Source organism: Poecilia mexicana, unplaced genomic scaffold, assembly GCF_051168715.1.
Source record: "Poecilia mexicana isolate PSO_F unplaced genomic scaffold, ASM5116871v1 scaffold_17, whole genome shotgun sequence".
NCBI classification, from domain to species: domain Eukaryota; kingdom Metazoa; phylum Chordata; class Actinopteri; order Cyprinodontiformes; family Poeciliidae; genus Poecilia; species Poecilia mexicana.
The window spans coordinates 613,485-628,138 of NW_028263386.1; the positions used below are offsets into that span (position 1 = coordinate 613,485).

Genomic DNA, 14,654 nt, shown 5'->3' on the forward strand with positions numbered 1-14,654 from the left:
TCCAAAGACATGTTGCTCTCCCTCGTTTTGCTTCTGTCTCTCAGTAGAGGTGAGTTTTAGATCAGGGATTCTAGTTCAGGTCCAGCAGGAGACAACATCTGGGTCTCCTGTCCTCCACTGGTCCAGACGTGGTTCTGACCTTCAGGCTCCTGTTTGTCCTCTAGAAACAACACGGTTCCTGATCATGGATCAGCAGCATCGTCTTCCTCCACTGAGCTGACCATCAGAGAGCTAACCCTGGCAGACACAGCTCTCCGCTACTGGAAACACAGAGAAGAGGCTGTACAAAAACCTGAACACAGATATCTGACTCCTCTTCAAAGAGGAGGGAAGTGGTATTCACAGCTCAGCTTCATATCAGATGGATTCTGATCATTCCTGCCTGATCAGAGTCTCTGTGGTTGCAGCTGCTAATCACCGAGGAGCTCAGATACCTCACTCACAGGGCGTGTGGGGAAATAAAGACACCAGTAGAAATGCTACTCTTCCTCATTCAGTCCATTCAGATTTCTGCTTCTATAGACGTTCCTCCTGATCATCAGACTCCAACAGTTTGAAAACACTTGTTAGGTCAGAATCTGATCAATATGTGTATGATTGTGTATGACCTTAGCATATGTACATTTTGCTCACTTTAAAAGATCAAACCGATTCTTTAGTTGTTTACAAGGTGCCACTGAAATGTATTTAGTCACCTAAATGTGGTAAAATTCCTGTTCTCCCCTGCAGCAGCTTCTGGCCCAGTTTGCCACGTTATGGATTAAATGATTCTGTTCTTCCTCTGTCTGTTTCATCTGAAAACTGAGCAGATAGAAGAGATTGGCTCTTCTGGAGGCGGTACCAGCAGAATGAACTGGTTGATCGATCTGTGATTTAGCTGCATGAGTGAAGGCTGGACCTTGCAAACGCCAAACATTTCAAACATTGCTGTCTGCTGCCAGAGAGATGCTCAGTGTGGAAGATGTGGAGTATGAGTTTAGTCTTCATTTGGACTTTTGGACCAGAATGACCGTGATTTAACAAGCAGGATATCTCTCTGAAGAATCAGGAGCAATATGCAGTAAAACCAGTTCCTCCTGACCCACTGCCCACCGCTGGAGCCTCGTCTCCTCTCTGGTGAACTCCACCTCTCCTCTCCACCAGGGGGCGACATGCTCCAGCAGGCGGCGCTCTCCTTGTGCTCTGTGCTCCAGCATCGTGTCAATAAGAAGTGGTGCTGTGAAGAGAACAACAGTCAGACTGAATGTTGAACATCAGCTGCTTTCTCCTGCTGGTTTAAACCTTGTTGGACAGATGGAACATTGGCTGTGGATTATTCTGGCTGCTCTTTTCTCTGGTAAGATACAAAGATCAACATGTTTCCTCCACATGGAGGAGAAGTCTGGAAAGCTGCTGATTGTTCTCCTTTAATCAATCATCTCTATTGATCCATCTCTTCCTCTGCATGTTCTGTTCTTCCCCAGAGTGTAAAGGAGACTCAGTGACGCAGACAGAAAGAGAAGTTGTTGCTGCTGCAGGAGAAACTTGGATTCTGGGATGTAATTATGAGACTAGTGAAACTTTCCCAAGTTTATTCTGGTACAGGCAAGAAGAAAACAGTTTCCCAAAGTTCATGCTGAAGCAACGATTATCAGCCAAAGATAAAGCTCCAGAGTTCAACAGCAGCAGATTTGATGCTGACCTCAATAAAGACGACAAATCCTTCAACCTGAAGATCCAGGATCTCCGTCCCTCAGACTCTGCTGTGTACTACTGCGCTCTGCAGCCCACAGTGACAGGAAACACCAGGGGCCTCATGCAAAAACCTGCAGTACTCCACAGCAGCCACTAGAGGGCCTCCAATAGTGTGTCTTTCATTCATTAGTTGTCATGTGTTAATAATATAATACATTAAGTTAGAAGCCTCTTTGAGTGCCCTGAAGAACACTGAACAGAAATAGCAGCACAACAAGAAACACAAATTAAAATCACATTAACAAATGTAAAGAATCAGGTGATCAGTGAGTGATCAGTCTTACAACGATGAGCAGAAACGACAGTGAAATGAAGAGGAGGAAGATGTAAGGCTGTGGGAGGAAGTAGAAATATGAAGGACTTCAGAAAGGGGCAGAGCAGTAAGGTTGGGATTAACTTTGGATCTATACAGGAGATTTTCATCTGTATTCTGAATTTAACCAGAATAAGGCTGATGAGGTGACCTGGATGTGGAGTAGTGATGTGCAGATGAAGCCTCATTGGGTGTGTGGCATATTTCCCAAACTGTCTCACTCGCAGTGACATCTACTGGATTTAAAAAGTAATTGCAGGCAAATTCAGTAAAGACTGTAGACTGACTGAAGAAGGTTCATTCACATATTTTTACTTAGAAACATCAGCTGCTGTTACAGCTTTGGGCCGAGACCATGGTCCATTTACAAACTATTTCCTTGTTCTTACATGGACTTATTTACAAGAGCATGAAAACACAAAGAAACACAATTAGCAATAATGACAAACCTGAACTGGGACCAGATGGTTGAGTTGAAGGTCCAGTTCAATCTCTGGAAACACCAGGGTTCATCCTAGAGTGTTAACCAGTTAGTCAGAGTGTTAACCAGTTAGTCACAGAGTGTTAACCGGTTAGTCACAGAGTGTTAACCGGTTAGTCAGAGTGTTAACCAGTTAGTCACAGAGTGTCAACCGGTTATTCACAGAGTGTTAACCGGTTAGTCAGTGTTAACCGGTTAGTCACAGAGTGTTAACCGGTTAGTCACAGAGTGTTATCCGGTTAGTCAGAGTGTTAACCGGTTCATCCCAGAGTGTTAACCGGTTAGTCAGAGTGTTAACCGGTTAGTCACAGTGTTAACCAGTTAGTCAGAGTGTTAACTGGTTCATCACAGAGTGTTAACCGGTTAGTCACAGAGTGTTAACCGGTTAGTCAGAGTGTTAACCGGTTCATCACAGAGTGTTAACCGGTTAGTCACAGTGTTAACCGGTTAGTCAGAGTGTTAACAGGTTAGTCACAGTGTTAACTGGTTAGTCAGAGTGTTAACCAGTTAGTCACAGAGTGTTAACTGGTTAGTCACAGAGTGTTAACCAGTTAGTCACAGAGTGTTAACCGGTTCATCCCAGAGTGTTAACCGGTTAGTCAGAGTGTTAACCAGTTAGTCACAGAGTGTTAACCGGTTAGTCCCAGAGTGTTAACCGGCTCCTCCTCTCATGCCGGGCGGTGAGGCCTCAGCATCGTGGAAGAGCTCCAGTTACAGTAAGATAAAACCTGGGGGCAAATCCAACATTTCATCTACAATATAGATAAAGTTAGTTCATGTAAACTAATTCAAATATCCTGTAGAAAGGAATTGGAATAATCTGAAAGAAAAGTGATCAAAAGTGGAAATGATGACGGAATAATAATTTACCTTATTCTCCATTGTAAGGTCAAAATGATCCCAGATGGGAGAAAACTTCCTCTTCCTCTGCTGATCCATGCCGGTGTTCAAATACGAGTCAAAAACCAACACAAAGACCACAAAGTGTCTCCATCCAACAAAACTCACAAACGTGTCAACAGTTTCTCTCTCAAATACAATTTGCAGCATTCACCACCAAACGACACAGGAAGTGTTTCGGTCACATGGTTTTCCTTAAAGTGAAAACCACGTGACACGGGGTTTCATCTTGTTTGCTCTGCGCGTGTGCCGAGGTTTCTGTGTCGTCTGGCCCATCACTAATGTGGAGTGTTGGGAGTAGATGGAAACAGGGGCGCTGCCAGAAATCTTGGGCCCCCTGACAAAAGATTAGATTGGGCCCCCGCCCCATCCCGCGCAGCTGCTGTTACAATTTTTTGAGTCTGTCTGACCCATAAAAAGCGTCACAGTTTTAAAGGCCTGCATCTGCCTTGCTTTCTTTGGTCCAATACTGATAATTAGCACAATATTTACTGCTCATGAATTTAACATCCAACAGTCCACATCCAGTATGGAAGTAGGTTGTTTAAATTTGTTCTATTAGTTTTAGATAGTGAAATGTCAGTATTCACAGTTTGAATCTGCACAGCTCTGTGCTATGCTAGCTGCAGCATGGCACAAATCAAGGGGAAGGAAGGATGAGTAGCACCACATGAGATTGTGATTGACAGCAGTAAAACTCTCCTGTCACTGACTGGTTGTTTCTAGCACTGGGAGAAAGCAGAGGAAATAGATTTTTCACAGATTACCTCTCATACCAAACTGTCACAACATAATGACAGTTTTAACAAATATGTGGAAAAAATATTTATATAAAAGTTACATACTGCAGGAGAGGACGGGTCAGGGGGGACGTGGGTTAGAGCTGCTGCTGACTGACTGTTAAGTGATAAACGGTATGAAGGACAAGTTAAATGTATGAATATGTTGGTAATTTTTTTCCTGAATTCATCAAATGGTAGTGAAATGGAGGCAAACAGTAGTTTGTAGCTAAGCTAATTATGCTAAATGGTTGATAATCTCACACAGTCTACCCACCTCTCTTGGAGATAAACTGGGTTATAAATTAAACTCTTGCCTTTTTGTCTCCCTCCATTTTTTTTGAAAACCTGATTTTATAACTTTTCTTAGCAGCAGAGTAACTGCCACAGTCATTTGTGTTTCCTACTGTCTGCTGCTAACAGCGTCACTCTGAAGCTCCAACAGGAACGAACCATTTAACGCAGACGGGGGTTCAGGGCAAATATGGATGTGAGTTTTTTGGTCTGGGAGTGGGGACATTACATTTTTACTGCTAAAGACAATCTTTGAAAATTCAATATGATTAACTTTGTTATTGATAGGGCCCTGTGTTTTTTTTAAAAAATTTCTATGAACCAAAAATAAATAATTAAATTGTGGAGGGGCCCCTGCTGGTCAGGGCCCCTACAGTTGTCATCGTTTTTCCCCCCTATACCGCGCCCCTGGATGGGAATAAAGAGAACAGCTCGTGAAGCACAGAGTGACACCCCAACTCCTAACCTGAGGTGAGGAGGAGAGTTTGGATCCATCAGGTGAAAGGGAGAAACCGTCAGTTTTAGATGATACAGATTTGGTTCCTACATGGAGGATTCCAGTTTTGTTGGTGTTCAGTTTAAGGAAGTAAGAGGTGAAACAAGAATGCTTCAGATGAGCATGAGTTAGAAAAAAGAAAGCAGGAAAGAGCAGGGTGTCATCTGCATAGCAGGGAAAAAGAAGGTTAAGTTCCTGGAAAATATGGTAGAAAGAAAAAAGGTAAATGAGAAAGTGTAAGGATCCCAGGACAGAACCCTGAGGCACAGCAGGGGGCAGCAGAGGAAGGATGGGAACAGAAGGACTCTAGTTGGATGAAGAGATTGCAGCAGAGAGGAAGAAATGAAACCTGTAGAGGAGAGTGTGAGCAATGCCATATGAAGATGATCTGTGGAGAAGGACACAGTGTCAAAGGTCACACTGAGATCAGAGGGCAGAAAGTAGACCAGAGGCGGCCGCCATTGGATGATCACTGGAAACCAGACTGGAAATGTTCATAGAGGTCATTGAGTTACATTTTAAGTTGAGAGACGACTGTCTTTGATTAGTTTGGAGATAAAACGTAAATTAGAGATGGCATCAAGAGTATTTTAATTGTTGGGATCTTTAGTTTCTTCAGTATTTTCAGTAATAGTAGCGTTTTGAAAAGATCAGCAGCAGTTCCAGAGGTAAATAAGGAGTGAATGATGACAGTAATGAACGGAAGAAGAGCCTGAAGGTTGGAACCAGGGATGTTGGGATTGGATCAAGTATGCCAGTGGAAGATTTACACTTATGGAGCTGCTCTGGGCAGTCTGTCAGAGGCCATGCCCAAGAGAGCAGGGACTCAAACCAGCAACCCAATGATTACTAGATGAACTCGCTCCACCGTTGAAACCATGGAGGTGAGAAAGGGAGGCGACTGTTACAGAAAGTACAAGAGGAGAAAGTGATGTTCTCACTCTTTGTAACATGGTCCGCCTGTAAGAAGGAGGTTATCAGCTGCTTTCTGCAGAGCTGGCACGGTTATTGGTTTCTCTTATAGTCCAAATCAATAACTAATAATTGACTTTTCTAATTTTAACTTTGAGGAGCAAATGTATGAGCAGATGTTTGTCTCTGTGATGGTTCGCCTCCCATTTATGATCAAACAGAAAATACAAACACACATCCTCCCCATTTGCAACAGAAATCGCCTCACTGACTGAACCTCACCTTCAGCAACAACCAGTAAAATGTTTCTCTCTGGCTCCTCCCACCACTGCTGAGCTCAGCCAATGAGAAGGCTCGTCTCTGCACAGCTAGAAGCAGCTTGATGATGATGTTAGTTTTCCTTCTGCTGCAGTGGATCATCTCAGTTCAGCTGCTCTCTGACCTGAACTCCTGGAACATGTTGCTTTCCCTCCAGCTCTTCTCTCTCTACATAGGTGAGTATCAGAAGAGAGAAGCTCTGATTTTCTCTCTCTGAACTTCACTGCGACCACATGTGGAGGGAAGAGCCTCTGAGTCTCCTGATGCCTGAATCTGCTGCAGACTGACTGACATCATTTTACAGCCATGGGCTCCATGAACACCGTCACACAGGAGCAGAGGGAACACGTCGCTTCAGAGGGAAGCCACACCAGTTTGAGCTGCGGATATACTGGTTCTATCTATAATGTCCAGTGGTACCGACAGCAGCAGGGATCCAGACCAGAGTTCCTGCTCTACATCACAGAGACGGGATCGATCCATCCAACTCGCTCCGATTTCTCAGCTGACATCAATAAAACTCAGAAACGAGGAAATCTGCTGATCTCCTCTGCTGCAGTGACAGACTCTGCTGTGTACTACTGCGCTGTGCAGCCCACAGTGACAGGAAACACCAGAACCCTGTACAAAAACCTGCAGTACTCCACAGCGGCCACTAGAGGGCCTCACTCCCTGTTAAACCACAAAAACCTGCAGTACTCCACAGCAGCCGCTAGAGGGCCTCACTCCCTGTTAAACCACTAAAACCTGCAGTACTCCACAGCGGCCACTAGAGAGCCTCACTCCCTGTTAAACCACTAAAACCTGCAGTACTCCACAGCAGCCACTAGAGGGCCTCAATCCCTGTTAAACCACTAAAACCTGCAGTACTCCACAGCAGCCACTAGAGGGCCTCAATCCCTGTTAAACCACTAAAACCTGCAGTACTCCACAGCAGCCACTAGAGGGCCTCACTCCCTGTTAATCCTCTGGTTGCTGAGTCTTTGGACTGAAGACAACAGAGACATGAAGCAGTAAAGATCAGAGACAGAGCTGCTGAGGAAGCAGAAAACTGTGATAATTCTGTAATCATGTTTCTATATTTATTTTGTTTACATAAATAACTTTACTAAGTTATTTGTTCAGGTTAACATTCCTTGAAACTGAATCAGGTTTGATCCATCAAACAGGATGACGAATGTAGAGCAAAATCCTTTGGGGCCCTCTGGACCTGATAAAGCGTTACACAAGTACAGGACATTTAGCACCACCTGCTGGTAAGGAGTGTGGACCAAATGTGGCCCAAAGAAACTCAAATCCTTTTAAATGACTGTCTTAACAAACAGAACATGACCTGGTAGCTTTTACTTCTTGAGTCTTTCTGAAAAAAAATCACCAGATGTAGTTTTGGCTGTGATTGGCTGATACATGAATCCAATCACTGGGGGTATATAAAGATATACCCCCAGTGATTTATAGATTACTTAATGTAGTGAGGGATGATGAAGAAATGAAAAGTTGAATTTTCACAGAGCATCAGCATGCAGAGCCTGAAGCGAGGAGGATTCCCCCCTCTCTGTCAGCCTTCCTTCCACATTAGCAGTTCTCTTTAGGTGTGTTTTGTTAATCATTTGATTGAAGTAAAATTGTAAGAAAAATCTTTATTTTTAAATTGTTAGAAAGTCTATTTTCTAAAATAACATCACTGGGTGAGGATATGGGCCCTGATCAAATGCTGCCGTCATCCCCTCCATAGAAATACAATCTGATAAGACATTTTTAAAGTAACTTATTAATATTAACTCTGTTAAACTCTGTCTTTAAGTTTATACATATTCCTTTCTCTGTAATGCTAAGAAATACAAATACAATGTAAGTGGATTTATTTCCATACTTATTGAGGTAATTGTGGCTCATTGAGAAAAACAGGTGAGAGTGAGAGGTGGAGCAACACTGGAAAGTTTCACTTCCAGTTTCCAGAAATGAAAGTAAAATGAGTGAACAGCAGAGCTGCAGTCGAGACTAATTTCTCAGTCTGTGTTCATTTCTTCTTTCTCAACAACTGAGTCAAACAGCGGTGAGTACAGCTGGTCATATTCACTGTTTCTATCTGCAGCAATCTGAACAGTTTCAATAAGCAGCAAGCTGGGAATAATCTTCTCATTGCTTTCAGAAGCATACAGACTTTAAGCTAAACATTTATTTTCCAAATGTTTTTAACTTACATTAAAACTACATTTTTCATGCTGTAAAAGCGGATCTTACGATTTCATTCCAACTAAAAATAAAGAATTATCCCATCAGCAGTTCAACTGTCAGTTTAATTTAGCTTCAGTTAAATTAAACTAGAAGTGAGGATACAGTGAAAGAGCAGCTAAGAAGAAGAGGCCAAACAAAGGGAATACTCTGTTTGGCTGGACAGTAGCAGTTGGGATGAAACATGGAAGGCAGTTGGTGATCCTGTGGAGGTATGGGAGTGTCTAATCTGTTCAACAAGGTCAGAGGGAGTGAGAAAACACCTGGAGAATGGAGGAGAAGTGTGCTGGTGCCAGGAAGATGACCAAAACTGTGACAACAGCAGAGGAATGAAGTCGAAGAATCATTCAATGTTATGGAAAAGAGTTGCTGAAGCCAGACTGAGGTTTGCATCTGTGAGCAGCAGCAGCAGCAGCAGCAGCAGCAGCAGCAGCAGCAGCGTTTCTTGTCAAGAAAATGTTCTACAATCTCTGCTTTGCGGATGTTGATAGAGAATGTCAGAGGAGCTGCATTGTGTTTTTATTGATCTAGAAATGACAGGGTTTCTAGAGAGGTGCTTTGGTTCTGCATAAGGAAATCTGGAGAAGCAGGTTAGTGTGGTGAAGGAGCTGTATGTCAGACTGTGGTGAGGTGTGCTGTAGGAGTGACAGAGGAGTTCAAGGTGGAAGTGGGACTTCAAGGATCGGCTCTGAACCTTTCCTGTTTGCTGTAGTGATGGACAGGTTGATGAAGTTAGACAGGAATCTCCATGGACTATGATGTCTGTAGATGACATTGAGCAGAGAACAGGTGGCGGAAAATCTCAAGAAATGGAGAGAAGTGATGTTTAGATGTGTCAAGACAGAATACATTTGTGAATGAGAGGGACTCAGGTGGAGACATGAGGTTACAAGGTGACTCTCTGTGGTGACCCCTAAATGGAAAAGCCGAAAGGAAAAGAAGAAGTTTGAGCTTCAGTTGATAACAGGAAGGCTCCTCCCAGTTTAAAGTTTGCAGAAGGACTCTCCCTGTTGGAATAATCACAGTAAATAATTCTGATGAGATAAAATGTTATTTTATGATATATAGGAGCAAAGTCCACAGCGAGACACTGCCAGCTGCCACCTGACCAGCTTCTTACAGACTGTTCTCCCTGTTTATGTAAATCATTTTATTGGTACAGACAGAAGGCCAGTCATTTCTGGAGCCAGGCCCCACCTTCTTGGAGTCCCCGGGAGGGGTAGTGGAGAGTGCCCCTCCTGGGGACTCCCTTCTTCTACTGAGGGACTTCAGCACTCACATGGGCAATGAAAATGAGACCTGGAGGGCTGTGATTGGGAGGATCGGCCCCACTGATCTGAACCAGATTGTTGTTCTGTTGTTGGACTTCTGTGCTGGTCAGGGACTGTCTATTAGTAACACCATGTTTAGGCATAAGGTTGTCCATGTGTGCTCTTGGCACCAGGACATCCAAGGCTAAGGGTGGGGAAATCCTGGTCCTCGAAGGCCAGTGTCCTGCAACTCTTAGATGTTTCTCTGGTCCAACACACTTCAATTAAACAACTGAATCACCTCCTAAGTGAACTCAAGTTCTCCAGAGTCCTGCTAATGACCTCATTCTTTGACTCCTGAGTGTTGAAGTAGAGACACATCTAAAAGTTGCAGGACCCTGGCTCTCAAGGACAGGAGTTGCACACGTCTGCCCTAGGTGGCGGTTCAATGATCAACTTTGTTGTTGTCTCATCAGATCTGTGACCGTATGTCTTGGACATACCTTGAAGAGGTGCAGAGCTGTCCACTGACCACTACTGTGGTGAGTTGACTCTGGTGGTGGGGAGGAAGCCGGTCAGACCTGGCAGGCCCAAACATATTATGAGGGCCTGCTAGGAATGTCTGACAGAGTCTCCTGTGAGATGGAGCTTTAACTTCCAACTTCAGAAGAGTTATGAACATGTTACAAGGGGGCACTGAGTCTGAGTGGACCATGTTCCGTGCCTCTGTTGTTGAGGTGTCTTATCAGAGCTGTGGCCATGAGGTTGTCGGTGCCAGAGGACGTATAGGAGTTTGTCCAACTAGTCTACATGTGATCTGTGGACTTGGAGAAGGACCTTGTCCCTCAGGGAGCCCTGTGGGGGCACTGTGGGAGTATGGGGTACCTTTGATACAGGCTTTTAGGTCCCTGTATGACCGGTGCCAGAGTCTGGTCCGCATTGCCGGTAGTAAGTCAGGCTTGTTTCCGGTGAGGGTTGGACTCTACCAAGGCTGCCCTTTGTCACCGATTCTGTTCATTACTTTCATGGCCAGAATTTCTAGGTGCAGCCAAGCAGCTGAGGGGATCAGCTTTGGTGGCCTAAGGATTGCATCTTTGTTTTTTGTGGATGATGAGGTCCTATTGGATTCATCAGGTCGTGATCTGCAGCTCTTGCTGCAGCCGAGTGTGAAGCGGCCGGGATGAGAATCAGTGCCTCCAAATCTGAGGCCATGGTCTTGAGCCGGAAAAAGGTAGAGTACCTTCTCTGGGTCGGGGGGAGGCAGTCCTGCAAAAGTGGAGGAGTTTAAGTATCTCGGGATCTTGTTCACGAATGAGTGAAAAATGGAGCGGAAGATTGACAGGCGAATTGGCCTGGCTCTTGATTTACCGGTCGATCCACATTCCTACCCTCATCTATGGTCATGAGCTTTGGGTCATGACCAAAAGAACGATATCATGGATACAAGCAGCTCTCCCTTAGAGGTAAGATAAGAAGCTCGGTCATCATGGAGGGACTCAGAGTAGAGCCGCTGCTCCTTCACGTCAGGAGGAGTCAGTTCTCAGGCATCTGGTTAGGATGGATGCCTCCCCGGTAAGGAGTTTGGGTTCCCACCAGGAGGAGGCCCAGGGGAAGACCCAGGACACAGTAGAGGGACTATGTTTCTCTGCTGGTCTGGAAATGCCTTGGGATTCCCCTGGAAGAGCTGGCCCAAGTGGCTGGGGAGAGGGAAGTCTGGACCTCACTACTTAGGCTGTTACTCCTGCTGAACTCCCTTCATGGAACCTGATCAGAACATCTCAGACCTTCAGATCAGATAATCTGCTAATCATTGATCTGTGTCTCCTGTCCTCAGAGTTCAGACATGTCTTCTGGCAGCAGCCTGCGGTCTGAGGATCAGTTTCTGTGCTCCATCTGTCTGGACGTGTTCACTGATCCAGTCAGCACACCATGTGGACACAACTTCTGCAAGACCTGCATCACTCAGCACTGGGACGGAAATGGCCCCTACAAGTGTCCGCTGTGTAATGAGCTTTTCACCCCTAAACCTGAGCTGAGAGTCAACACCTTCATCAAAGAGATGGTTGATCAGTTCAGACTTGGAGCTCAGCAGGAAGCCAGCAGCAGCTCAGAGCAACAAGCTGCCAAACCAGGAGACGTTCCCTGTGACGTCTGCACTGGACCCAAACTGAAGGCCCTGAAGTCCTGCCTGGTGTGTCTGACCTCCTACTGCCAGACTCACCTGGAGCCTCACCTGACCGCTCCACGTCTGAAGAAACATCAGCTGATGGAGCCGGTGGAGAACCTGGAGGACAGGATGTGTCTGCAGCACGATAAACCTCTGGAGCTGTTCTGTAGGACCGACCAGACATGCGTCTGCTTGGTCTGCTCTGTTTTTGACCACAAGAACCACAAGTTGGTTCCTCTGAGAGAAGAATCTGAAGGAAAGAAGGCAGAGCTGAGGAAGACGGAGGCTGAAGTTCAGGAGATGATCCACAAGAGACGACTGAAGATCCAGGAGATCAGAGAGTCGGTGAAGATCAGTAGAGATGCTGCAGACAGAGAGAAAGCAGAAGGTGTTCAGGTCTTCACAGCTCTGATGGAGTCTGCTGAGAGAGGCCTGAAGGAGCTCCTCAAGGAGATCCAAGACAAACAGGAAGCTACAGAGAAACAGGCTGAAGACTTCATCAGAGATCTGGAGCAGGAGATCTCTGAGCTGAAGAAGAGGAGCTCTGAGGTGAAGCAGCTCTCACAGGATGAAGATCCCCTCCACCTCCTCCAAAGCTGCTCCTCCCTGAAAGCTGCTCCACCCACCAAGACCTGGACAGAGGTCAGAGTTCATCCACCATACTATGAGGGGACTGTGGTCAGAGCTGTGGCTCAGATTGAGGAAGAATTCAGGCATAAGATTAGCAAGTTGCTAGAGGCTGAGCTGAAGAGGGTCCAGCAGTTTGCAGTGGATGTGACTCTGGATCCTGATTCGGCTCATCCTAACCTCATCCTGTCTGATGATGGGAAACAGGTGAAACATGGAGATGTGAGGAAGAATCTCCCAGACAATCCAGAGAGATTTTCTCACTGTGTTTCTGTTTTAGGACAGCAGAGTTTCTCTTCAGGCAGATTTTACTTTGAGGTTCAGGTTAAAGGAAAGACTGACTGGGCTTTAGGAGTGGCCAGAGAGTCTGTAGACAGGAAGGGGACAATCAGCCTCAGGCCTCAGAATGGTTTCTGGACATTTTGGTTGAGAAATGGATACGAGTACAAAGCTGGTGCTGGACCTTCAGTCCGTCTCCATCTCCATCCTGGTCCTCAGAAGGTCGGGGTGTTTGTGGATTATGATGAGGGTCTGGTCTCCTTCTATGATGTAGATGCTGTGGATGTGATCTACTCCTTTACTGGCTGTGGCTTCTCTCAGAAACTCTACCCGTTCTTAAGTCCATCTCTTAATGATGGAGGTAAAAACTCGTCTGCCCTGATCATCTGTCCTGTTCATCACAATCATTGATCTGATGAATCTCGAGAGGTGAGCTGGGAAACATCCTCAGCAGGAATTCAACAGTTCACATCAATTTCTGCAGTTTTTATCTTCTCACATCAGCTTTCTAAAACTACCAGCTCATTATTTCTTCTTGGATTTGTATGTAAGTAGTTGAAAGTGCCTGTCTGAGTTTGAATCTTCTCTTTGTTTTCTCTGCTGTGACTTTGATGATGAGATGCTGCTCTTGTATCTGAAGACTGCATCCAGAATGCTAAAACTAGAGACTAAAGTGACTTTAGACACTAAACTATTCATTTTCCAACTACTTCTAATAATCATTCTGATCTATAAAAAGAAAACTTGTGAGATTTTATGAGACTAATGTTCTGATCAAAGTTGTAGTTTTGAATATTTTGGTTCTGAAATAAAACACCATATAATCCAACTGAAGTTTGTTTAATCTTCATCCTGCAAATTAGCAGCTTTAGAATCTTTAAAATTCAGATCTAGATGAAGTAGCAACTCTGGGAAAAAGTTGCAAAATCATTTTGGATCACTGACTTTTCAGTTCGCGTGACAAATGGACAGTCATGTCTCCAAAGACTGTCCAACTCTTTGGACCTAAAGGGGATGTTGGACCTCCAGTTTACTCAAATGGACTGATTGGGCTACATCTCCCAGCATTCGTTGCACTGGAAGCCACATCTGTAGATTTGACAACTACAATAAATACCATATCTGCAGAGTTAAGGGTTTCTTTTGGAGAGAACCTCCAATGAAGACATCTGTGTGTAACTTGTTCTTTAACTTTTTGGACAGAAAAAGGACATTAAGACCTTCAAATTGTAACCTGGTCAACTTTGTTGCTGTTAGTGCCTCTGGCATTTCTCGGTCCCCTAATGGTCAAACGGAGACACCTGGACCACCTGGCCCTCCATTTCCAGCATGTCATGGAGGATCGTTTGAAGTGGCGTCTGCATAGTTGACGTTGCAACCCAGCAACGGTCAATGGCTCAATGTTGGAGCCTGTTCTCCTGGATATTATTCCCAGTCTGAATGGGAGACGGCTCGTCTCACAGCAGGACAGGACTTTCTTTGACCGTCTTGGCAGAAACAAATAGGGATGCATAGTTACTTTGAAAAAGTAACTTTAATTGGATTACTGATTACTTGATTTGAAAAGTAACTAAGTTACATTAAAAGTAACTTTTTTAGTTACTTTCACCAGCTGCTGACAGCGCTCCACTACCTGTGAAAATTACATTAATCTTTGTCATAACTTAGCTGCAAGTTATTTAATAACATCAACAATGTGTCTCCACTTATAAGGTTGAACTGAAGGGGATATTGTTTAATGGTTACAGCAGTACAAAAAAACTTTAATAATTTGTGTGTTCCTGTATTGTCTGGAAAACTAAGAAAGATTTTAACCCCCTCCCCCCCACCCCCCGGCCTCCAGGTTCTGCGTTACGGCCCTGTGTTTGG

The 14,654-nt window shown here is 44.8% G+C and overlaps 1 protein-coding gene across 1 annotated transcript; it reads left to right on the forward strand.

Moving 5' to 3' along the window:
* The first annotated feature begins 8,197 nt into the window (after window positions 1–8,197).
* LOC106910657 (E3 ubiquitin-protein ligase TRIM21-like) lies at window positions 8,198–13,501 on the forward strand. Its single transcript, XM_088014727.1, has 2 exons — window positions 8,198–8,283; window positions 11,547–13,501. The coding sequence occupies exon 2, from the start codon at window positions 11,556–11,558 to the stop codon at window positions 13,194–13,196; it is 1,641 nt and encodes a 546-aa protein (XP_087870853.1). The 5' UTR covers window positions 8,198–8,283; window positions 11,547–11,555; the 3' UTR covers window positions 13,197–13,501.
* The last annotated feature ends 1,153 nt before the right edge of the window (window positions 13,502–14,654 follow it).

Coding starts and splice junctions, on each gene's coding strand:
- LOC106910657 (XM_088014727.1), top strand. CDS start 11,556: ATGTCTTCTGGCAGCAGCCTGCGGTCTGAGGATCAGTTTCTGTGCTCC.